Source organism: Eptesicus fuscus, chromosome 9 (assembly GCF_027574615.1).
Source record: "Eptesicus fuscus isolate TK198812 chromosome 9, DD_ASM_mEF_20220401, whole genome shotgun sequence".
NCBI lineage: Eukaryota > Metazoa > Chordata > Mammalia > Chiroptera > Vespertilionidae > Eptesicus > Eptesicus fuscus.
Genome location: NC_072481.1, coordinates 70,755,541 through 70,781,695, shown reverse-complemented (window position 1 = coordinate 70,781,695; position 26,155 = coordinate 70,755,541). Strand labels below are relative to the sequence as shown.

Below are 26,155 nucleotides of genomic sequence, written 5' to 3'. Positions count from 1 at the left end.
CCCTGATCGCCAGCCAGGCCTAGGGACCCTACCCGTGCACGAATTTCATGCACCTGGCCTCTAGTTTTTACATAAAAAACAAAGACAAAGTAGAAAATTTAAGCCAAAAATAATGAATTTTCACAAAAAAAATGTAAGTAAGCTTTAAAAGAAAGAACTTTCTTTAAAAATATTGAAATATAAAATTTATTCAAAAGCAATAAAATAACAGCTTCTATGAAGTATGAGCTACATATAATAAGGAAACACAGCACTGTACCATACGTCGCATTTTTTCATCACATCAACATCTTCTTTCATTATAAATTTTCTCCCTGGAATAATACAAAATAATAGATTAATATTGACATATTCTTATATTGATTTAGCATTAAAAATCCACTAAAACAATCAGGAGTGTAATTTACAGCAAGACTGGGAATACTAAGTTAATTGAAAAAATGAATAAGAACAAGTCAATAATGGATCATATGGATGTAAAGCAAATAATTCTGGTTAAGGATGGGGAAGGAGTGCAAGGTTGCAAGGTTAAACTAAATTGATTTAAAACACAAAAATTGGGACATAATAAAAATAAAATATTTAGCCACTGGTGTCACATAGTTCAAATGAGGGCACAATAAGGAAGACCAAAGGCTACATGAAGAAAGTCAATGAAAAAGAAAGAAGAAAAAATAAAAATAGAGCAGGAAAGAAAAAAAAAAAAAGAGATAAAGTTTGCCCAAAGAAGTAGCATAACATAAAGTAGAAAAATAGAGGGAAAAGGCCCAGGAGATTCTAAAAATGCAGGTCAAATATTCTTATCATTCCTTGGCCTTTCCTTAGGCCAGGAACTTGAAATGTTATTATGTCTCTAGCTCCTATCTGCACTCCTGCCTCATCTTGTTTTTTTCCCTCATCTTTTTTTCCCTATAGCTGATTTTTTCAATTCTTATTTTTTCATTTTATTGCATAGCATACAGACCATATTTTGTAAACTACTTTTCCATTCTGGAAATAAGATGGAAATAATAAGAAATAATCCTATATAATAAAACCCTAATATGCAAATTGACCAAACTGTGGAACAACCAGTTGCTATGATGCACACTGACCACCAGAGGGCAGATGCTCAATGCGGAGATGCCCCCTGGTGGTCAGTGAGCTCCTACAAGGGGAACACCACTCAGCCAGAAGCCGGGCTCACGGCTGACAAGTGCAGCGGCGGTGGCGGGAGCCTCTCCCACCTCCGTTGCAGGTAGGCGGTAAGGAGCGAGGGGTCCTGGACTGAGAGAGCCCTGGAATGCGAGAGGGATGTCTGACTGCTGGGGATCGGGCCTAAGCCAGCAGGTAGACATCCCCCGAGGGGTCCCAGACTGCGAGAGGGCACATGCCAGGCTGAGGGACCCCCCCCACCCCCAGTGCATGAATCCGTGCACCGGGCCTCTAGTACTTCTTATAAGTTCCAAATAAACTATGACTTGGCTAATCAATCAACAACACTTTCACTGAAATTGTGTATGTGTAGTATTTGTGAGTTCTGAAGCTTTTGTCAGAGTCTGAAAGCAGAATACTGCTGTTAGAGGTTTTATTGTGAATGAAATTGCCAACATAGCTAAGTGTAGGAAATTTAGTATATGGGCTGTAACAGAAGAAAGGGAGCTAACACTTACTAAGCACTTCTCACATACCAATGTCTATATTCTGCTGTACCAGTGGATTTTAAGACTACACTCTCTGGAGTGGGACTCCATTAAGGCCAACTGATGCCCTAAGCACAGTCCAACAATTCCTCCTGGCCCTTCCATTGCTTACAATAATGAGTTTAAGGTCCAAATCGGCAGATGAGTTAAATGCTATCAGACTTGGCCAGCTGGTTTTACTCTCTATAGAAGTGAAACTCACACCATGAGTCAGAAACAAATGTTTAATAGCCGATGACACCTCAAACCAAGCTTTTAAACTTTACATTCACCATTCCAAAGAAAAAGGTGTTTTTTAAAATATATTTTTTATTAATTTCAGAGAGGAAGGGAGAGGGGAGAGAGAGATAGAAACATCAATGATGAAAGAGAATCATCGATCGGCTGCCTCCTGCACTCCCCTTACTGGGGATCGAAACCACAACCCAGGCATGTGCCCTTGACCGGAATCGAACCTGGGATCATTTAGTCTGCAGGCTGATGCTCTATCCACTGAGCCAAACTGGCAGTCATGAAACAGGGTGAGCACATAGCTGGGTAAAAATCAGACACAACCCTCCCTCAATCAGATAAGTTATCTTTGCATCTGATTGACATATTTGGAATTCTTTATAACACTTCATTTAAACAATAGTTTACTTGGCTTAAAAGAGTTTAAGAATTATTTTTGTAAATTGGAGACCAATGCAGTTATACTTTAGTAGTGGGTGAATAAGCTGAGGACCAGAACTAGCCTGTAGATCATGGGAAGGGAGAGGGAGAGAGAGATAGAAACATCAATGTTGAAAGAGAATCACTGATGGGCTGCCTCCTGCACGCCCCTTACTGGGATTGAGATCAAAACCCAGGCATGTGCCCTTGACTGGAATCAAACCTGTATCATTTAGTTCACAGGCCGAAGCTCTATTCACTGAGCCAAACGGGCTAGGGCAGAAAAAGATTTTTTAACATGACAGGTAAAGATAATTTTAAATATCTCATGTAAAATTTACAAGGCAGTACACATTTATTAATGCAATGTATATGTAAATGACCATAAACAGTAAAACCATAGCAAGTCAAAGTTTCAATAGTAGCAGTTCTCACTCTGAATTTTCTTACCTTCTATAAAAAAACACAAAAAAACCAACAGTGAAATTAGAAAATAAAACAATGGAAGCCCTACAGAAAAGCATTGAAAAGATGCCTTTCATTACTTTTCCCTTAAGATTAATGTATAACACAAGTAATGAGGATCAGAGAATTGAAGAAAACCCTCAGATGAGCATTTGTCAAGCATAAGTCCCAGAATGGGTTCCAAAGGAGCCCTGAAGTGAGTTCTGAGCCCATCCCTTCTATCTAAGACAAGATTAAGGTCATGCAATTTGAGGCTCATGAGCCATGAGAGTCCCAGGTGAGCTTAAAGAAATGAGTAGTTGCCCTAGCTGGTTTGGCTCAGTGGATAGAGCATCAGCCTGCAGACTGAAGGGTCCCAGGTTCGATTCCAGTCAAGGGCATATGCCAGGGTTGCGGGCTCAGTTCCCAGTGTGGGGTGTGCAGGAGGCAGCCGATCAATGATTCTCTCTTATCAATGATGTTTCTATCTTTCCCTCTCTCCCTTCCTCTCTGAAATCAATAAAAATTTTTAAAAAAGAAAGAAGTGAGTAGTAACTATGGTTAATGCAAATTTAAAACTCACTGGAGTATCACTACAATAAACAACCATATGTATACCAGAGGCCAAGTGCATGAAATTCGTGCATGGGGGGGAGGGCGTCCCCTCAGCCCAGCCTGCACCCTCTCCAATCTGGGACCCCTTGGGGATGTCCAACTGCCAGTTTTGGCCCGATCCTAAACCAGCAGTTGGACATCCCTCTCACAATCCAGGACCACTGGCTCCTAACTGCTCACCTGCCTGCCTGCTTGATCATTCCTAACTCCCCCCTCCCCCCCCCCGCCGACCTAGTTGCCCCCAACTGCCCCCCCCTCCCCCGCCGGCCTAGTCATCCCACACAGCCTGCTGGTCAGTTGTTTGGTCGTCCCTTGCTAACCCCCCTGCCAGCCTTGTTGCCCCACACAGCCTGCTGTTCGGTTGTTACTGTGAGGGCATCATGACCAATTTGCATATTACCTTTTTATTAGTATAGATCATTAGTATAGATAGAATTTAACTTTGGCTGAATTTTCTTAGGAAATGTCTAAAGTAGTTTGCATATTTTTATTGATTTCAGAGAGGAAGGAAGAGGAACAGAAAAACAGAAACAATCAATGATGAGAATCACTAATCAGCTGCCTCCTGCACATCCCACACTGGGGATTGAGCCCACAACCCAGGCATGTGTCCTGACCGAGAATTGAACCCTGATCTCCTGGTTCATAGGTCGATGCCCAACCACTGAGCCACACCAGGCAGGCTCTTCCCTGATCCTAAACCTACAACAGATGATACTCTATGTCTTAAATGATACTCTTTCTTCTTATTTCACTAAGACAATAAATAAATTCCTTCCTTCCCACCAAATCTTCCACTGTACGTGTTTCTGTATCCATATAGTCTGTCTTCTTTCCCACAGCAGTGGATGAACTGCTTTCTTTATTCAAGGCCAATTCTGCTTCTCTACTGGGTCCTATCTTCTTCAGCCTACCTTAAGAATTTTATTCGTTCTACTCTCTGTCTTGAATTATCAGTTTCCCTGTCTACTGGATCATTCCCACTAACATATAAAACGCTGGTTTATCGCCCTGATCAGTGTGGCTCAGTTGGTTGGGTGTCATCCCTTGCACCGAAAGATTGCTGGTTCAATTCTTGGTCAGGGCACATGCCTGTGTTGGGGCTCTGTCTCTGGTAAGGAGCATGCAGGAGGCAGCTGATCTCACATCGATGCTTCTCTCTCTCTCTCCCCTTCTCCCTTTCTCTCTCTAAAATTAAATAAAATAAAAAATACAGTCAAGTTGCAGGATAAAAATAAATACATAAAAATCCATTACGTTCCTATACACTAACAATAAAATTTTAGAAAAAGAAATGAGGAAAAAAACCAATTCCTGGGTTAGAGAGCAACCAAAGGACTTGTATGGATGCATATTAGCATAACCAATGGACACAGACACTAGGCAGTGGGGGCTTGCCCGGGGTGGGAATGGCTTTGGGGGAAGGGGGTCAAGTGGGGGAAAAAGGAGACATATGTAAAACTTTAGACAATTAAAAAACCCAAAAAAACAGAATAATGGCCTTTTTTATTAAAAACAAAACAAAACAAAACACAATTCCTTTTGTAATTGCAACAAAGAGAATAAAATACCTAGAAATAAACTTAACAAGGATGTGAAGGATCTATATACTGAAAACTATAAGACATTATTTAAAAAATTGAAGAAAACACAAAGAAATGGATATTTTGTGTTCATTAAAATAATCAATGTAGTTAAAATGGCCATATCAACCCTAGCCGGTTTGGCTCAGTGGATAGAGCGTTGGCCTGCAGACCAAAGGGTACTAGCTTCAATTCCAGTCAAGGGCATGTACCTCGGTTGCAGGCTCCTCCCCTGCCCTAGGAATTGGTCAGGGCTCATGCAGGAGGCAACCAATCGATATGCTTCTCTCACTGTCTTTCCCTCTCTCTAAAAATCAACAGAAAAATATCCTCAGGTGAGGACTAAATAAATAAATAAATAAAATGACCATATCACCCAAAGCAATATACTGATTTAATGCAATCCCCATCAAAATCCCAATGAGATTTTTAAAAATAGAACAAAAAATCATCAGATTTGTATGGAACCACAAAAGACTCTGAACAACCAAAGCAATCCTGAAAAATAAGACAAAGCCAGAGGATCACTCTCCCTGACTTCAAATATACTACAAAGCAACAATAATCAAAACAGCATGATACTGTGGCAGAAAACAGATGCACAGACCAATGGAACAGAATGAGAGTCCAGAAATAAACCCACATGTATATGGGCAAATACTTTTTGATAAAGGAGCCAAAAATATACAATGGTGGAAAGAAAGCCTCTTCAATAAATGGTGCTGGGAAACCTGGAAAGCCACATGCAAAAGAATGAAACTAGACTGCTATTTGTCACTATACATAAAAATTAACTCAAAATGGATCAAAGACCTAAATATGAGACCCTAAACAATAAATTACATAGAAAAAAACAGGGGATTTTATGAATTTGACCTCACAGGCAAGAGAAGTAAAAAACCACATAATAAATGAATGGGACTATATCAAACTAAAAAGCTCTGCACAGTAAAAGAAACCATCATGGTAACCAACAAAATCGGAGAAAATATCTGAAACAATACTTCTGATAAGGGGTTATCCAAAATATATAAAAAACTTATACAGCTCAACAACAAAAAACGAACAATCCAAATTAAAAATAGGCAGAGGACCTGAATAGATTATTCTCCCAAGAAAACTCACAAATAGACAATAGATGTATGAAAAGATGTTCAACTCCACTAGCTATTAGGGAAATGTAAATCAAAACTACAATGAGATATCATCTCACACCTGTAAGAATCACGATTGTCAACAAGACAAGTAATAACAAGTGTTGGAGAGGTTGTGCAGAAAAAGGAACCCTCATCCACTGCTGGTGGAAATGTAAACTGGTACAGCCACTATGGAAAACAGTGTGAAGGTTCTTCAAAAAATTAAAGATATCCTATATAATGAGAGAAATATGCAAATTAGGCTGGGACATCATGACTAGCTCACAACCAGCTCAGAGCACGCCCCTAGCCCCAGCGGACATACACCACACACCAGGGCTGGGGGCAGGATCCAAGTGGCTGCGGCCCCAGGCCCGGTGCCACCCAGCTCCGAGGACACTCCCGCCGGGGGTTTCGTGAGCAGGCATGATGCACAGCCTGCCCTGGGAGCCTTCCTGCCCTGGGAGCAAGGTCCCTGGCAGGAGTGCGCGCTGCCCAGCTCCGAGGCCACTCCCACCGGGGGTTCGCGGGAAGGCACGCCTCACCGGCTGCCCTAGAAGCAAGGCCCCCAGTGGACCCACGGATCCGCCCAGGGGGGTGTGCTCCAAGCCGCTGTGGCCAGACTGTGGCTTAGGCTAAACCGTCAGTAGGATATCCCCTGAGGGTTCCCAGACTGTGAGAGGGGGCAGGCTTGGCTGAGGGACACCCACCCAGTGCAAGAATTTCATGCACCAGGCCTCCAGTAGTTAACATATGACCCCCAGCAATCCCTCTTCTGGGTATCTACCTGAAAAATGTGAAAACATGTATTCATAAAGATATATATAATCCTATGTTCAGTGCAGCATTATTCATGGTGACCAAGACATGGAAACAATTTTTCTAGTATCCTTCAATATGACTGGATAAAAAAGATTTGGTACAGCCCTGGCAGCTGTGCTAAATGGTTAGAGCATCAGCCTGTGCACTTGAGGGTCTTGGGCTCAATTCCTGGTCAAGGGCATGTACCTGAGTTGCAGATATGATCCCCACTGTGTGGGAGACAACCAATTGATATGTCTCACATCGATGTTTCTCTCTCTCTCTCTCTCTCTCTCTCTCTCTCTCTCTCTCTCTCTCCCCCCCCCCACCCTTTTATTCTTTCTAAAAAAAAAAAATCAATGGAAAATACAGTATATCCTCACTCCTCAGGTAAGAATTAAAAAAAAAAAAAGATGATGTGGTATATATATACAATGGAATACTACTCAGTCATAAGAAAAGGTGAAACACTGCCATTTGCAACAACCTGGATGGATCTTGAGAATATGATGCTAAGCAAAATAAGTTAAGTCACACAGAAAAAGTTAAGAACATTCACATGTGGGATATAAAACTAAAAGCTACAAATGAACAAGCAATCCAAACAAACAAAAACTAATAGACACAAGCAATAGTATGGAGTTTAGCAGCAGCAAAGGAGGAGGGGAGAGGAAGTAAAGGGTAAAGGAGGTCAAATATACAGTGGAACCTCATTTCTCTAACTTAATTCATTCCGGAAGGCTGTTCAAGAAGTGATTTATTCAAAAACGGAATAATTTTTTCCATTAGAAATAATGTAAATTGAATTAACACATTCCAGACGCCTAAATGATTTCGTTTTAACCTTTCTTATATACAGTGCATGTCTAATGTACTGCTTAATTTATAAATAAACACTTCTTTTCTTAAATTTATTGAACGACTTCCTACTAGCCTTAAAGGAATTTTTCACATATCACTGTTTCTGAAATGCTATCACCAGCTAACTGCTTTTAGTTTATCCAATCAACTATTTTTCTACCTCTTCAATTACCTACGATTGCTGTTTTGTGAGCACTTTCACACCCTTAGCAACATTAGCACTCTTGATGGCCTCTTTATGTTTTCAAATTGTGCTAACCCTCTATTTCACCAGCAACAAAAGCCTTCTCTCCTTTGTTTGTTGCCTGAGAGACACGTTTTGAGGTATCAGCACGAAAGGGTTTTCAGCTGAGACATTTTTTCTATGAACAACTTGGGTAGAGAATCGAATTGTTTGAGATGGGAGACATTAGAGAAAGAAGATTTGACTTTGGGTGGTGAACACACAATGCAATATACAGATGATGCATTATAGCACTGTACACTTGAAACCTGTATAATTTTATTAATGTCACTCCAATAAATTTAATAAAAAATTATAACTTCAGCCTCAAACTAATCACTCATTTGTCATCTCAACCTAGACATGTAATAGAAATCTCAAATTTAATATATCTAAAATCAAACTCTTGATTATGTCTATGCATCCATATCTGCTCATCTCCTAGTATTCCCCATCTCAGTAAATGCTAAGATACTCTGGCCAAATTCTTTGACCTCTATTTCACTCAAAACCTACATTAAATCCTGTTGGTTCTACTTTCAAAATATATCCAGAAATTGAATCATTCTTAACAGTTCTACATCTCTCCTCCTGCCTATCCAAAATCATCTCTTGCCTGGATTATTACAAGTAGCCTCCCAGATAGTTTTGTGTGTGTGTGTGTGTGTGTGTGTGTGTGTGTGTGTGTGTGTTTTACTAGTTTGTGCCTTTGTTTCTTTATCATCCATTCTTCGTAAAGCAGCCAGAGTAATCCTTTAAAAACATAAATCAGATCTTGTCATCTCCTTAAGCAGAACCCTTCAATGGCTTCCCATCACACTTCAAATAAAATCCAAACTTCTTACAGGAACTATAAGACCCCTAGCGTACCCCACAGAATTACCTCTTACCTTATCATTTACTATTCTCCCTCTTGTTTGCACCAAACCAGCCACACACATCCTAGCTGATTTCTGAACGTGAGGCATGCTACCACCTCAGCATTTTAGTACCAGTTGTTCCCTTTCCTCCAATGCTCTTCCTCCAGATACTGATATAGTTTACTTCCTTATTTCCTTACAGGACTCTGATCAAATGTCAGAGGCCTGTCTTGATCACTCTATCTAAAATAGTACCCCTGTCACAAGGTATCCTCTTACCAACTTTTCTTCATAACACTTGTTTCACCTGGCATTAGAACATATGTCTATTTAGTTGTTTATTGATGGTCTCCCCACTAAAATGTAAGTTCTGTTTGGACAGGCTCTTAGTCATTTTTGTTTATTTCCATAATCCCAGTGCGATTATATAGTAGTTATTCAATAAATTCTAAATGAAGTGAATTCATAATATATAGTAAACACAACTGTAATCTTAAAGGCTAAATGAAAACAAATTTTATCAGTTTTTATAGAAGATTGTCTTGCTTATTATACCACAATTTCATATGTGTAAATTTTGTTTTACACACAATATTATTACATTTATATAGTTTTCTACATGTAAATAGTAAGTTAAGCCTTTTTAAAAACAATATATTTTTATTTATTTCAGAGAGGAAGGGAGGAGAGAAAGATAGAAACATCAATGATGAGAGAAAATCATTGATCGGTTGCCTCCTGCACACCCCACTGGGGATGGAGCCCACAACACAGGCATGTGCCCCTGACTGGAATCAAATCCAGGACCCCTCAGTCCGCAGGCCGACACACTATCCACTGAGCCAAACCAGCTAGGGCTAAGCTATTTTAAATGTGAGAAAGGGTATGTAGAAATGAAAAGAAACTATAACACTGTTTTTAATCCATTCTAAAAACACTTTTTAAATTGTTTAGGCTACCAAACCTATTTTTATGTGTTTGAAAATGAGGCAAATGGGCACTTTAAAAAAGCTAGGTAAGCCCTAACCGGTTTGGCTCAGTGGATAGAGCGTCGGCCTGCAGACTCAAGGGTCCCGGGTTCGATTCCGGTCAAGGGCATGTACCTTGGTTTTGGGCACATCCCTAGTGGGGGGTGTGCAGGAGGCAGCTGATTGATGTTTCTCTCTCATCAATGTTTCTAACTTTCTATCCCTCTCCCTTCCTCTCTGTAAAAATCAATAAAATATATTTAAAAAAAAAAAAAAAAAGCTAGGTAATATTACCTAGAAGAGATTATTTACTTCCATATGCAAACTATAGATTAAATGCTTATAAACAATGTTGAATGTAGTAGGTATATAGTTGCTTATTCAGTATGATATGTTCAAAGAATAATGGGAGTAGATAAATCATGTGAATGCGATATTCTGAGCCACTGTGGAAGTTTATGATCAAAACAAAGGTTACCTTAATCTTTACTAGAATGGTTTCCAGGAAGTCCAGAAACAAACCAATTTTGGAGATCCAAGAACATTTTCCAATATTCTTGAGTTAAAAATACTGTCCTAACATGAGGTAGAGTAAGTCCTTTAAGCAAATATACAGATTGTATTTAATAAAAAAATATAGGTGGGAGAATCAAGATGGCAGCATAGGTAAACACATATACTTGCTGCCTCTCACAACCTCATCAAAACCACAACTAAACGGCAGACCAACTACCACCCAGAACCGCAGGAAAGCTGGCTGAGTGGAAGTTCCACAACTAGAGAGGTGAAGAAAGTGCATTGAGACCGCTAAGAGGTGCGGAGGCGTGGAAAGTGCTGGCACCTGGATGTGCTGCTCTTTTAATCGGGAGGGAGATACAAGCTCCCGCTGGCTCTGAACTCCAGTTCCAGACAAGACCCTGGGGGACCCAGGCACATACGGGGAGAAACTGGACTGTCTGGCATCAGGACAGGAACTTGAGGGCGGCTTTCTCTTAGAGGGGCTTGCAGCGATCATTGTTCCGGCACAGGGGCACGGGGGCACGGGATGTGGAGAACCGGGGATTTCTGGTTCAGGGCTAACTGGCAGCCATTGCTGTTTTCTCCACCCTGGTGATTCTCAAAGACCCCACCCCTCCCAATTTACAACCCCACCCAAGCTATGCGCATTGGCTTTTGCATATGAATGGCCTTTCCTTTCGCCTAAAACAAACTGCAGCTGGGTCAGAGAGCCCCAGAGATTCCAAAAGAAGGCCCAAAGCCCGCCAGCCTTGCTTCATAGCTGGGCCTCCTCTGGGCACTTCCAACCCTCATACAAAGAGGAGGGATCTGCAGATGTTTCTGTAGTTCCTGCTGGGCAGCCCCAGACAGTGGCTGACTTTGCACCTCCTTGGAGATCCAAGAGCCAGTGTACCCAGTGGTCAGAGTGAGACCATACTGGATTATAACTCTTCACATCCATAAGAGACACCCTCAAGGGGCAGACTCAGTGAGCACCAAAGCCCCACTGAAGCAAGTCCTGCCCCATAAGGGTGTTTCCTGCACAACAGATCTTCCAGTGTAGACAGAGCTGGTCATCACAGCCAATTGGCCTGGAGGTCAATTACTCCCAGTGATACCAACAGCAATCAAGGCTCAACTACAACAAGGCTGTGCATACAGCCCACAAGGGGTGCACCAAGAGTGTCCACCTCAGGTGACTGGGGAGGCTGAGCTATTGGACCCTATAGGACACCTACCACACAAGGCCACTCCATCAACACAGGGAAGCAGCCAAAATGCAGAGACAAAGAAACATGTCACAAATGAAAGAAATGGAGGAAAGCAAAATACTGGATATAGAGTTCAAAACCACAGTTATAAGGTTACTCAAGAATCTTCTAGAAACCTCCGAGGAACTTAGTGAGACCTTCAAGGATCTTAGTGAGAATGCCAAAAAAAAAAAAAAAAAAAAAAGGAAAAGGACCAGTCAGAAATTAAGCACATACTAACTGATATAAAGGATAATATACAGAAATTCAACAGTAGACTAGAGGATCCCAAGAATCAAGTCAAAGATTTGAAATACGAGGAAGCAAAAAACACCCAACTGGAAGAGAAAAAGATAAAAGAATCCAAAAATATGAAGATAGTGTAAGGAGCCTCTGGGACAACTTCAAGCATACAACATACGACTTATGGGGGTGCCAGAAGAAGAGAGAGAGCAAGATATTGAAAACCTATTTGAAGAAATAATGACAGAAAATTTCCCCTACCTGGTAAAAGAAATAGACTTACAAGTCCAGGGAGCACAGAGAACCCCAAACAAGAGGAACCCAAAGAGGACCACACCAAGACACATCATAATTAAAATACCAAGTGCAAAAGACAAAGAGAGAATCTTAAAAGCAGCAAGAAAAAAACAGTTAGTTACCTAGAAGGGAGTACCCATTCGACTGTCAGCTGATTTCTCACAGAAACTATGCAGGCCAGAATGGAGTGGCAGTAAATATTCAAAGTGATGAATAGCAAGAACCTACAACCAAGATTACTCTACCCAGCAAAGCTATCATTTAGAATTGAAGGGCAGATAAAGAGCTTCACAGACAAGAAAAATTTAATATAAAGGAGTTCATCACCACCAAACCAGTATTATATGAAATGCTGAAGTGTATTCTTCAAGAAGAGGAAAAAGAAGAAAAAGGTAAAGATAAAAATTATGAACAACAAAGTGACAACAAATACATATCTATCAACAAGTGAATCTAAAAATCATGTGAATAAAAAATCTGATGAACAGAATAATCTGGTGAATATAATAGAATCAGGGGCATAGAAAGAAAGTGGACTGACAATTCTTGGGGGAAGGGGGTGCGGGGGGGGTGTGGGAAGAGATTGGACTAAAATCTTACACCTATGGACGCGGATGGGGGTGGGGGAGAGTAAGAGTATGGGGTGGGGTGGGAACCGGGTGGAGGGGAGCTAAGGGGGTAATAAAGAGGAACAGCTGTAATAATCTGAACAATAAAGATTTATTTTAAAAAATATATATAGGCTATTTTTTTAAAATTACTTTTCAAAGCGAAATTTTTAACTCTACTTTTCAGTTGTAAAAGTATTCCAAACTTACAGTGAATTTTTTGTACTTTCAATATTTGTGTACATCATCTAATGGCATGCTTCATTTAAACATATGGATTTTCTACAAGTAATAAAATGATATTCAATGGAGACAAATCATTATAACTTCTAATGTGTAAGATACATACCTGAGTTAAACCAGCACCTGTTTGCATTGAAGACTTTTTAAATAGTCTCACTTCTTTGTTTATGTATCTTAGCATTCCACTAAGAGTACTGAAGTCATTATTCTCAGAACTGTCATCTTCTAGGTCATATGTGAGAGGTTTAAATGAGTCAGACTGGGTGTAAGTCAGATCCTTCTGGCTTTCTTCTAATGTTGAAGGTTGCCCTAATTGCATTTTTTTTAAGTCCTGTAATAATTCTGCAGAAATATCTTCATCACTATGAGTTTTGAAACTAAGGTCACTGGCACTAATGGAGCGACGTAGTTTTCTACACTTGAGAAAAGCTGTGTGAGCATGTTTAGTAGATTCTGGATCTTGAATGCCAGACATATTTCCTACTGGAGATGTGAAGGAGGCTGGCAGAAACTTGACATCTTCTAACTTTTCATGTCCAGAAACTTTGGCTTGTAATCTGGTTAATTCTGATTCCTATAGAAAAATTGTACATAGGAGATGCTCAATACCCTTTGTTAAATAAAATCACAGACTCTTAGAAGTCATCTAAGTCAACCTTTATCCCAGTATAAAAATTGCTTTTATAACAACTAAACAGGGTTTTCCCAGCTCTGTTTCAACCCTTTTGGACAATTACATAAGTTCACTTGAAATACATTTAAACTACACTAAGAAATTCCATAAAAACTAGATTTTCCTTAAATAATTTTTTTCTGCTTAGTGTTAATGACAGTATCATTCTCTAGTCAAGACTAAAATCTTCATCTAAAAATTTCTCTGCAAAAGTGTAAAGATACACAATCTTTTGTTCATCTAATATATATATATATATATATATATATATATATATATATATATACAAAAAAAAAACCCACAACTCCCTTCAGAATTTCTAATAGGAAATAAATGTATATTAGCTACTCTGCTTTATATGTCATTATAAGAAAGCTTTATTATGGTAGAAAATTTTCAGAGAAAAACCTTTAAGAAAATGATTACTAATATTTGATAAATCAATCCTTATTAAATAAATTTTTCATTTCTATTATTTTTCCACGTTCTACATTGGGTCTTTTGACCCAATTTTGGGATCCTAAGAATGAGGTTGCATACTTTGAAAAATCATAAAGCCTAAAGAAAGTGAAGAAAATACATTTTCGTTTTAAAACTTAAATGGTATGTGTAGTAGTCTCCTGTTCAAATACATTCTTTTTCTTATGGGTATCCATAAGAGATAAATTTCTAAATCAGCTATTTTTAATTTGATACTTTCTATTTTTTTCTAAAAATACTGTGCTTGTAACTGTCATTACCACAGTGTGCTTTACAAAATGCAAGTTTAATATGTATATATCAGTTCTTTGATATCTTTATACTACTTCATCTAAAAAAAACTTTGTAAGTGGCTGGTGTGCTAAATTTTTTATAGCACATTCTTATCATTACAATTAATAAGTAGCTATAGAGTTGATACATATATGGCTATGTGGGAAGTTTTTTAAAAAAACCTCTTGTGTGTTATCTAGCCATAATTGAGAAATGCAGTATCTCACAAAGTAGGATTCCACTTAAGTTAGAGCTTAACACCTGACTTTTATAATAAAATGTAGTGTACTGAATACATTGACCATCATTCAACTTTTTCTTAAGACTCAAAAAAGGTCCCTGTTGTAATGATTATTGTAATGTGCCATAATATAATGATGCCTTTATGGTTCTCAGAAAATGGTCTTAGCTTTGCTCACTCCAGTTGCCCTCAAAAACTAGGCACTTTTGCCCTAGCCGGTTTGGCTCAGTGGACAGAGCATCGGCCTGTGGACTGAAAGGTTTCGGGTTCGATTCCGGTCAAGGGCACATGCCTGGGTTGCAGGCTCAATCCCCAGTAGGGGACGTGCAGGAGGCAGCCGATCTACCATGATTCTCTCTCATCATGGATGTTTCTATCTCTCTCTCCCTCTTCCTTCCTCTCTGAAATCAATAAAAGTATATTTTTTTTAAAAAGGAAATAAGATGGAAAGATTGTGTCAAACACTGTTTATCTTCTCTCTTCTCTTTCTGTTCTCTGTATTTAATGATGCTACTTATGGAATTGCTTTCAATTATTTATAGCTACTTCTTTATTTTTTAAATTTTTTATATTATTTTCTTAATATATTTTTTATTGTTGATAGTATTACAGATATCTCCTGTTTTGCCCCCCGAGCCCCTCCTCCCGGTCCCTAGCCACCCTCCAGGTAGCTACTTCTAATTGTTACAGTTATGCCAGCTTTTACTCTTCTATCAACTCTTCTTCCTTCTTTCTCTCCTATGAGCCAGTTGACATTGACTTTGAGAGCTAGTGTCAGAAAATAAAGGAATTATCCCTGGTCTGTGTGTTTAAGTGGTTAGAGTGTTGGCCTGCGCACCAAAGGGTCACAGGTTTAATTTCCAGTCAAGGGCATGAACCTTGCTTGCAGGTTTACTCTTCAGCCCTGGTTGGGGTTTGGAGGGAACCAGTCAATGTGTCTCTCTCACATCCATGTTTTTCTTTCTCTCCCCCCCTTCCTCCCTCCCTTCCACTCTCTCTGAAAAGCAATGGAAAAAACATCCTCATGTGAGGATTAACAAAAAAATAATAAGAGAAAACAATGACTTGTAATATTTGCTAATTACGGTACACTTTCTAAGATCTCTATATGTATAGTTAATTTTAGAATTGCTGATATTTACCCAGTATTTTGATAATTTTTAAAGTAGTTGAACTTAAAGAACTTCTGGATAATAAATAAATGCAATCTAATTGTATTTATCTCATTGGTAATATCTAACAAATGAGCAAAAATAACTACTGTGACAAGGAATACATAATGCAGAATCTTCAATTTTTAGTCAATTTTTCCCAATGAAGTTTTATAATTTTGTATGTTATTAATCCTCAGAATATTAGATTTATTAATGTTTCAATAAAAGCAGAAAGAGCCCGGCCGGTGTGGCTCAGTGGTTGAACATCAACTCATAATCCAAGAGTTCACCAGTTTGATTCCCAGTCAGGGCACATGACTGGGTTGTAGGCTCAATCCCCAATAGGGGGCTTGCAGGAGGCAGCCAATCAATGTTTCTCATCGATGTTTCTATCTCTATCCCTCTCCCTTCCTCTCTCTCTAAAAATCAATAAAAACACACTTTTAAAAATCCAGGAAGAGTGTTCAACCAAAACATAATTTTAGATTGTCTATTCAGCTTTCTTCTAGTACTGTGAATATCAAGGTATCCTATATAATAAAAGACTAATATGCAAATAGACTGAAGGGCGGAACAACTGGACAACCGAAAAACCGGTCACTATGATGTGTGCTGACTACCAAGAGGTGCGCGCAGAACATGGCAGGTGTCGGCAGCAGGTGGCAGAGTGCAGAACACGGTGGGTGTTGGCTGCGGTGGGATGGTGGAGCAGGTGAGCGGGGGCGCCAGACCAAGGTGGGGCGCCAGTCGCTGTCATCGGGGTGAGCCTCTGGTGGTTACTGAAAATACTTTGCTCCCATGCGCTGCAGTCCCACCTGGTGCTTGCACCTGCTGCCGGCGCCAGCCCCATTCGCACCTGCTGCCGGCACCAGAGTCTCCATATGCACCTGCTGCTGGCGCCTGGCGCTGGTCCTGATCGCTCGGCATTGTCAGCAGGTGCAAGCGGCGGCTGCTGGCCCCGATCGCCCCTGAGGGCTTCTCCATCTCCCCCTGCTCCTGAGGGACAATTGGGGCAGCAGCTGCCACTCGCACCTGCTGATGGCGCCAGCCCTACTTGCACCCACTGCTGGCACCAGCCCCAATTGCTCCGTGCCGTCAGCAGGTGTGAGTGGGGCCAGCGCCGTCAGCACATGGGCGCAGTGGCAGCAGGAGCGGAGCTGCCAGCAGACAGGGGACCGGGGGCTGTGCAGGAGGGGCCAGGCAGGGGCATGGAGGATGGGCCAAGACCCACTCCTTTGCCCACCACAGCCTCACGACCCACAGTTCCTTTCAGGGTGCACGATTTCGTGCACTGGGCCCCTAGTATTATATAAGAGATTTACGTGCTTAGCTTAGTAACTAGAAATATTTCTAAGGTATTATTTAATTAAGATTTTTGGCTTTTCAATAATTTTCATTTTGCTATAAAATGATTTATTTTTATAACTATCAATTAGATTATTCTTTTTTTAAGGTCTTAAAAAACTGACCATGTTAATCATACACATTGGCAGTTTTGAACTAACATTAAAATTTTTATCTCTATGCATCAATACTAATATTAATTCCAAATTCCGGAATAAACTGCCATGATCAGCAGGGTAAAGAAATAGAAATAGGCTATTTGAAAAAATGACATATATACTCAAGTCAAGTAAAAACTGCAGAATGGCATTCTGGGAAGCATTTTTCTAAGCCTGTTGGGGTCTTGCTTCCAGGCATGTCATCAAATGAACTCTTATAAAAAATTTTCCAAAATAATTTTTTTCTAGCCCCAGCAAGGTTGCTCAATGGTTAGAGCATCAGCCTGCAAACTGAAGGGTCTTGGCTTCAATTCCTGCTCAAGGACACGATGTTTTCTCTCTTTCCCCCTCCATTCCATTCTCTTTAAAAATCAATGGCAAAATATCCTCAAGTGAGGATTAACAACAAGAAAAAATTTTCTACAGGTTTGCCATTCCTACAGCAACATATGCTTTATACACTTTTATATGTTTACTTACTTTAATAAGTAACGCTTCATTTGTAGCTTCAATTACTTCATTCCGGTCTTGGACTTGTTGATGCAAACTGCTTACAGTGTCCTGAGCTTCTTCTAATTCTAATTTTGCCTTCTCTAACTGTTCATTTAGTTGCTGAACAGAAGTCTTCTGAGAGTCAGCAGAAAGCTTCCACTTTGCATGGTTCTCTTGATGTGAAATCATCTATATAGCCCCAACATTGAAAAGGAAAAGAAGAAAATAGGGTGGTGTTGATTTCAATAATATTCTATTACTTCTCACTTCCACCTAAATGAAAGTAAATTGTTCTTAAATACAAATATCTGGTTTCTCAACAGATAATATTCTCCAAGAAAAAAAGAGAGAGAAGGAACTATAATCTTAAATTTACTTAAGAACCAAATAAAATGGACTGGTTTTAAATCCTGATTTGAACACATCACCATAAAGACATTTTTGTGACATTTGGGGAAATCTGAACAATGACTAGGTAGTTGATGATATTAAGGAATTACTGTCAATTTTTAGGTGTGATAATGATATAGTTATAATTTTAAAAAATAACCCTTATCTTTTAGAGATAGTTATTGAAATTGAAATGTTTACTAATGAAACAATGATATCTGGGATTTGCATCCAAACAATAGCTGGTATGTGGAAGGGGAAGGGAAGTGAGTGAGGTTAAAGATATAGTGACCAACATACTTCCCAGTTTGCCTAGGTCTCTCTGGATTTTATGCCTTGGTGTCTTGGTTAGTTAGTAAGAGCATCCCTTTCATTCTCAAAAGTATTCCCTTTTAGATGAAATAAATGGTCAACATACTTATATATGAAATCAAATTGGCCAAGCCAAGAGTTGTTAATTATTAAAGTTGAACAATAAAGATGGTAGGATTTATACCATTCTACTTTTGAATGTTTAAAATTTCCACAGTAAAAAGTTTTTTAAAATCTCACTTTCATAAAAAAATCAGTTTTTAAAAAATATATTTTTATTGATTTCAGAATGGAAGGAAAGTCTCTGAGAGAGAAACATCAATGATGAGAGAGAACCATTGCTTGGCTGCCTCCTGCACACCCACTACTGGCGATGAGCCTGCAACCAAGGCATGTGCTCTGACCCAGAATCTAACCGTGACCTCCACGGTCGTATGTAGGTCGACACTCAACCACTGAGCCACATAGGCAGGGCCATAAAAAAATTAGTTTTGCACCCTTGCTGGTTTGACTCAATGGATAAAGCATCGGTCTGCAGACGCTCTTCCTCTTTGAAATCAATAAAAAAATATATATTTTAAATGCCAACAAATATTTTTATAAAAATGAGTTTTGCAATCATTATTATTTTTATTATTTTATAACACAGAGTTTATTTTAAGTCACATAAGTAGAAGAAGTGAGCCACAGAAGAAATGGGCTTCAGGAAATGTTACAGAGGCAAAAGAAGGGCCCTTGAAGCTTAGGAGAAAGAAGCAAGGAAATCATGCCTGGGGGAAGGGGGTGGGGAAAGGCAAGGTGGACGGGCTCCTTAGAGAATGAGGCTAGCAATTATTATTAAGTGACTTTTCTGACAATTCTAAAGCCTGTATTTTAAAAAATACTTAAAAATTATTTTTTATCCCTTTTTCTAACTCTGTTACTTTAATGACATACTCTCTCATTTTTATATTCAATCAAACACACTTTAGAAATAAATCTTTGTCAAGTAATACATAGGAGAAAAACATTATTTTTTATTAGCCATGCAAGTATTTATTTTAATTACTCCTATTTGAAGTTCCTTATTTTGGAGAGTAGCAATGGCAATTTATTATCCACTCTTTCCATTCCTTAAAGGCTTCAATAAAGGTTTTGGCAAGTTCACTTATCTTCATGACTATGTTTCAGAGTGACTCCAGGTGCGTCAGCAGGTTCATCATCAATCCACCCCACCAGCCCTTTGTAACTTTCTCTAATGTTGAAGACAATAGTACACTGCAACTTGGGTAAGTAGATAGGGCAAAGGTTTAGGGGTGCTAGTCAGCTTCTTTCAAGTGGCTGGAGCTTTGCATTAGGTCTGCAAGCCACTGTCAGTGTTTAAGTCCAAATATGTCTCAAATTTCATAGGTTTAAGACTTACAGGATTGAGCCTTAGCCGGTTTGGCTCAGTGATTAGAGTGTTCACCCTCTGACTGAAGAGTTGCAGGTTTGATTCTGGTCAAGGGCACATACCTCGGTTGCAGGATCGATCCCTGGCCTTGGTCTGGGCACATGGGGGAGGCAACCAATTGAGAGACACATCGATTGGTTGCCTCCCCCTCCCTTCCACGCTAAAAATCATGAAAAAAAATATCCTCAGGTGAGGATTAACAACAACAACAACAAAAGACTTATAGGATTGAGCAGCAAAACACAAGTCACTTCAGGAATGTAAGTTATCAAAAGTTGAACAAAAAGAAACAAAAGACAAAAATTAAAAAGTTGAACAGTCACTTGAAGATGTTTTCTGCAGCTCTACACTTTGACTTCATACTATGAGCTATAAAAAGCTGTCATTCCTGGCAAAGCTGAATGTCCTACACCAGTGGTCGGCAAACTCATTAGTCAACAGAGCCAAATATCAACAGTACAACGATTGAAATTTCTTTTGAGAGCCAAATTTTTCAAACTTAAACTTCTTCTAACGCCACTTCTTCAAAATAGATTCGCCCAGGCCATGGTATTTTGTGGAAGAGCCACACTCAAGGGGCCAAAGAGCCGCATGTGGCTCGTGAGCCACAGTTTGCCGACCACGGTCCTACACCATCTATCAAAGAGGCCTATCCAAAGACAAAATTCCAGGAGTTTCTGGAGTGCAGATCAACCATTGTCATTCCCACAATAGCATCTTTAGGTTTTGTCTTCTTTAAGAACTTCAGAATATGCCCTGCATGAATCAGTAGGCTTTGTGCTATCAATGACTCTAAAGGAACACCCTGTTGCAGAGACAGGAACTGGTTCTAGAAGTTTTACTGTCAAGCCATAGAAAAATGCTCCACAGTAGCCCTTGAGCCATTTAATAGATTCTTTACTGACAATTCTGGTCTTTCCAAGAGATCCAGTGCACTGTATATAAAAACTGTTTCTCCAAAGAGGGTGTCCTTCTTTAAGGATAACTGAAAGTGTGTCCAAAGTCTTGGGGAGTCTCTAAATGGGAGGTGATCCAATCTAATTGCAAATGCAAGATAATGGGTCCAAAGAAATCACTGTACAGCTGGAAGACTGTTCATCAAACGCTGCTGCCCAGACCTCATTTCTCATACTGTGATACAAGTGCTGGGTTCTTTGAGATGAGAGCTGTTTTTAGTGTCTGTTCAGATAATGAGAAGTCTCTTCTATTGACATCGTGCTTCTATGTAGTGCTTTCATTCTTCTGTTGAATGGGGTTTACAAGGACGGGCATTCTGGGCCTGGCCAAAAACGTGTTGTACTGAGTAACTTCACCCTTGGCAGGCTTTGACGACACCTATAGTGGTACCTATATTACATGTTATTATGTCATACATATAAAAAAATAGTACCAAATACTACACAGCAATACTAGAACCAAATTTTACAATTCCTTTTATGTACTATCTGCTTATAAATAATTTCAGGTTGCTTACAAAAATAAAAGCTAAAAAATGGATAATTAAAAATAAAAGCAGAATAGAGACCATATGATAAGTGTAATGAATAGGAACTAGCAAACATTTGCGATGGACTAATTATTACTGAGGATCACTAAGTTGAGCAGCTAATATCAATTAAATAATTATGCTAAATACAATAGTATTCACATTTGTCCTTAGAGACTAAAGGCTGTAATCTCTTGGATTTACAAATATGTTTTGTTTGGCAGACACAATGTTTTCAAAGAGATCTGAATCTAAATGCATTTAAGCAAGACATGGTGACCACAATCCAACCAATCCTTCACAAAGATGTTACCAAACTCCTTTTTTTTTAATGGTGTATTGTTTTTATTTATTTATTTTTAAATTAATCTTTATTGTTGAGATTACAGAGGTCACTCTTTTTCCCCTCCATAGCTCCCCTCCACCCAGTTCAAACCCAGGCCCTCACCATCCTAATGTCTGTGTCCATAAGTAAGCATACATGCAAGATCTTTGTCTAATCTCTTCCCGCACCCTCCCCGACCCCCTTCCCTCTGAGAATCGTCAGTCTATTCTATTTCCATGCCCCTCATTCTATTCCATTCACCAGTTTATTCTGTTCATCAGATTTTTTATTCTTTTGATTTTTTAGATTCAATTGTTGATAGATATGTATTTGTTGCCACTTTATTGTTCATAATTTTTATCTTTACCTTTTTCTTCTTCCTCTTCTTAAAGAATACCCTTCAACATCTTATATAATAAAACCCTAATAAGCAAACCGACTGAACGGCGAAATGACCAGGTGCTATCACACACACTGACCACCAGGGGGGCAGATGCTGAACGCAGGATCTGCCCCCTGGTGGTTGGTGCGCTCCCACAGGGGGAGCACCGCTCAGCCAGAAGCCAGCCTCATGGCTGGTGAGCGCAGTGGTGGTGGTGGGAGCCTCTCCCGCTTCCGCGGCAGTGCTAAGGATTCCAACTGCCGGCTTAGGATATCTCCGAGGGCTCCCGGACTGCAAGAGGACACAGGTGGGACTGAGGGATTGCTCCCCCCCCCACTCCCCCAGTGCACGAATGTCATGCACTGGGGCTCTACTTTCATATAATACTGGTTTGGTGGTGATGAACTCCTTTAGATTTTTCTTATCTGTGAAGCTCTTTCTCTGACCTTCAATTCTAAATGATAGCTTTGCTGGGTAATCTTGGTTGTAGGTTCTTGCTATTCATCACTTTGAATATTTCTTGCCACTCCCGTCTGGCCTGCAAAGTTTCTGTTGAGAAATCAGCTCAGAGTCATATGGGCACTCCCTTGTAGGTACCTAACTGCTTTTCTCTTGCTGCTCTTAGGATTCTCTCTTTGTCTTTTGCCCTTGGCATTTTAATTATGATGTGTCTTGGTGTGGTCCTCTTTGGATTCCTCTTGTTTGGGGTTTTCTGTGCTTCCTGGACTTGTAAGTCTATTTCTTTCACCAGGTAGGGGAAGTTTTCTGTCATTATTTCTTCAAATAGGTTTTCAATATCTTGTTCTCTCTCTTCTTCTGGCACCCCCATAAGTCAGATCTTGATATGCTTGAAGTTGTCCCAGAGGCTCCTTACACTATCTTCATATTTTTGGATTCTTTTATCTTTTTGCTCTTCCAGTTGAGTGTTTTTTGCTTCCTCATATTTCAAATCATTGATTTGATTCTCAGGATCCTCTAGTCCAGTGGTCGGCAAACCATGGCTCGCGAGCCACATGCAGCTCTTTGGCTCCTTGAGTGTGGCTCTTCCACAAAATACCACGTGCGGGCGTGCACATACAGTGTGATTGAAACTTCATGGCCCATGCCCAGAAGTCGGTTTTTGGCTCTCAAAAGAAATTTCAATCGTTGTACTGTTGATATTTGGCTCTGTTGATTAATGAGTTTGCCGACCACTGCTCTAGTCTACGGTTGAATAGCTGTATATTATTCTTTATTTCAGTCATTATATGCTTAATTTCTGACTGGTCCTTTTCTATTTTTTTGGCATTCTCACTAAGATCCTTGAAAGTCTCACTAAGTTCCTCAGAGGTGTCTAGAAGATTCTTGAGTAACCTTATAACTGTGTTTTGAACTCAATATCCAGTAGTTTGCTTTCTTCCATTTCTTTCATTTGTGACATGTTTCTTTGTCTCTGCATTTTGGCTGCTTCCCTGTGTTTGTTTCTATGTATTGGGTAGCTGCTAAGTATCCTTGAGTTGTAGTAGGTGTCCTATAGGGCCCAGTGGCTCATCTTCCCCAATCACTTGAGGTGGACAATCTAGGTGCACCCCTTGTGGGCTGTGTGCACAATCTTGTTGTAGTTGAGCCTTGATTGCTGTTGGTGTCACTGGGAGGAACTGACCTACAGGCCAATTGGCCTTGGGGTCCAGCTGCGATTACAATAGAAGAGCTGCTGTGCAGGAGACACCCTTATGTGGCAGGTCTTGCTTCAGTGGGGCTTTGGTGCTCAATGAGTCTGCCCCTTGAGTGTGTCACTTATGGATGTGAAGAGTTGTAATCTGGTATGGTCCACTCTGACCACTGGGTACACTGACTCTTGAGTCTCCAGGGAGGTGCAAAGTCAGCCACTGCCTGGGCCCACCCAGCAGGAACTACAGAGAGATCTGCAGATTCCTCCTCTTTGTATCAAGTTTGGGAGTGACCAAATGAGGTCCAGCTGTGAAGCAAGGCAGGCTGGTGCTGGTGCTGGGTCTTGGACCTTTTATTGATAGCTTTATGCCTCCCTGACCCAGCTGCAGCTTATTGACAGGTTTTAGGCTGAGAAAGGACATGCCATTCATATTCAAAGGCTGCTGCCCACAGCTTGGGTGGGGTTGTAAATTGGGTGAGGCAGGGTCTCAGGGAATCACCAGGGCAGAACAAACAGCAATGGATGCCAGTCAGCTCTGCACCTGGGAGGTCCCAGCAGGGGAACAATGACCACTGCGTGCACCTCCATCTGGAAGAAAGCTGCCCCCCAGTTCCTGCCCCAATGCCAGACAGTCCAGTTTCTCCTCCTATGTGTCTGGGGCCCCCAGAGCCTTGCCCGTGTGAGAACAAACAAGTCACCTTTTCTGCCAAAGAACAGTTTAGACAGCCACCATGTTGGCCACATGACTTGCAACTCCCTGGGGGCCACCATCTTGAAACTGCAAAGGCCAATCCCTCCCTTTGAATTAGCCAATTGCAAAAGACTGTGCACCTGAGCTCCAATCAAGAGTGAGGGACAGGTCACGTGTGTCGGGGATTCTAAAGCCGAGCAGACCACCTGCTTGGTGTGCGTGTGCTTCCAGACCATGTGCTATGCACCCTTCTATGTAGAAGTAAAGATATTTGCTTTGCTGCCTGGCTCCCAAGTATGTTTTGTGTTCTACCAGGACCTCTTAATTTGGGGGACCACCTTCTTACACCCAGTACTGGTGCTCAGAGGAAGTGGGAGCTTATAAGTTCAGTTCGTGGTGCCAGCCTTTTAAGAGGAGCAGCTGGGTTTCCAGCAGCCTGTGTGTCACTCAGCCGCAATCCATACTGGTTTTTACAGCCCATAGTTCTTACTGCCCGTAGGGACTTCTTTTCCCAGCTCTGGGATCCTGGGTTGGGCATCTGGTGTGGGGCTGGGACTCCTAGCTCCTCCGGGCAACCTCTGCAGAGGTGATCTCCCTCCTGATTAAAGAAGCGGCACACATGGGTGCCAGAACAGCCCGTTCCACACCTCCGCACCTCCTACCAGTCTCAGTGTGCTTTCTTCTTTACCTCTCTATTGTATACTTCAACTCAGCCAGCTTTCCCGTGGTTCTGGATGATAGTTGGTCTGTATTTTAATTGTAATTTTGATGTGGTTGTGGGAGGCAGTGTAAACAGGCATTTGCCTACACTGCCATTTTGGTTCTCCACCAAACTCCTTTGAAAGGTGTTTAATATAAATGTATTTGAAAGTCTTGCCATTAGAAAAATGCTTTATTAGAACTTCATTAAGTATTCTGTTTAGCTCTTGCACATACATTTTAGATAATCAGATGTAGTTTTTAAAAAGACAAGAAACGCTCTTCTAATTGATAATACTGCCTATTTTTATAAAGGCTCAGACATACTAACAGATAAAAAGCAAAGTATCAAGTTCTGGTACTGCCTCTCTATCTAACTTAATATCAGAACAAATGCTGGAAATTACAAAGCATTATAGGTTCACATCACATTAAATTGCTTATATTGGATTTTAAATACACCAGTTAGTTTTGGTAAGTGCTATCTTATAACCAATAATGATGATGATGATGAACCATGTTCTGGTGTAAGAACTTTAATTATATTAATTCATTTAATCCTCTACACAGCTCTATGAGATAGATACTATTATTTTATCCATTTTAGACTGAGGTATTAATTGCCCAAGGCGACATAAGTGCTAAGTGATGAGGTGAGATTCGTAACCAGGTACCTAACTCAAGAATTCAAGCTCTTAACCCCACAGCATACAGCTCACTGGATATGAAGTAAAAGTTATATTTTAGGCTATCAGAAATAAAACCACAACATATTATTCTATTATGAACATTTAAGAGCTAGGTCCAGATAGGTCAACCCACTTCTGCAGGGAGTAATGAAACAAATTAAATTTTTCTTTACCTCCATATGGTAAGCTTCTTTGAGAGATTCTAGTTCTGCTGATAATTTCTTGATTTCTGCTTGCATTCTTGCTTCTAAATGAGCTTCACGTACTTGAGAGGCCCCCAATTCTTCAGCTAAATGGTTTCCATGAGCTTCCTTAAAAAG

At 40.2% G+C, this 26,155-nt stretch overlaps 1 protein-coding gene and 1 pseudogene across 3 annotated transcripts in view; both read right to left on the bottom strand.

Moving 5' to 3' along the window:
• Positions 1-217: 217 nt before the first annotated feature.
• Positions 218-26,155, bottom strand: part of CCDC18 (coiled-coil domain containing 18) — a 149,227-nt gene continuing 123,289 nt past the window's right edge. For all 3 annotated transcript variants that reach the window (XM_054721376.1, XM_054721374.1, XM_054721375.1), the window contains exons 26-29: positions 26,009-26,146; positions 17,767-17,967; positions 13,070-13,537; positions 218-314 (exon numbers count right to left, since the gene is read on the bottom strand). In XM_054721376.1, coding sequence (XP_054577351.1) covers positions 300-314; positions 13,070-13,537; positions 17,767-17,967; positions 26,009-26,146 — 822 coding nt within the window. In that variant the 3' untranslated portion in view covers positions 218-299. The remainder of the gene's footprint in view (positions 315-13,069; positions 13,538-17,766; positions 17,968-26,008; positions 26,147-26,155) is intronic.
• Positions 19,545-21,042, bottom strand: LOC103298003 (archaemetzincin-2-like; annotated as a pseudogene).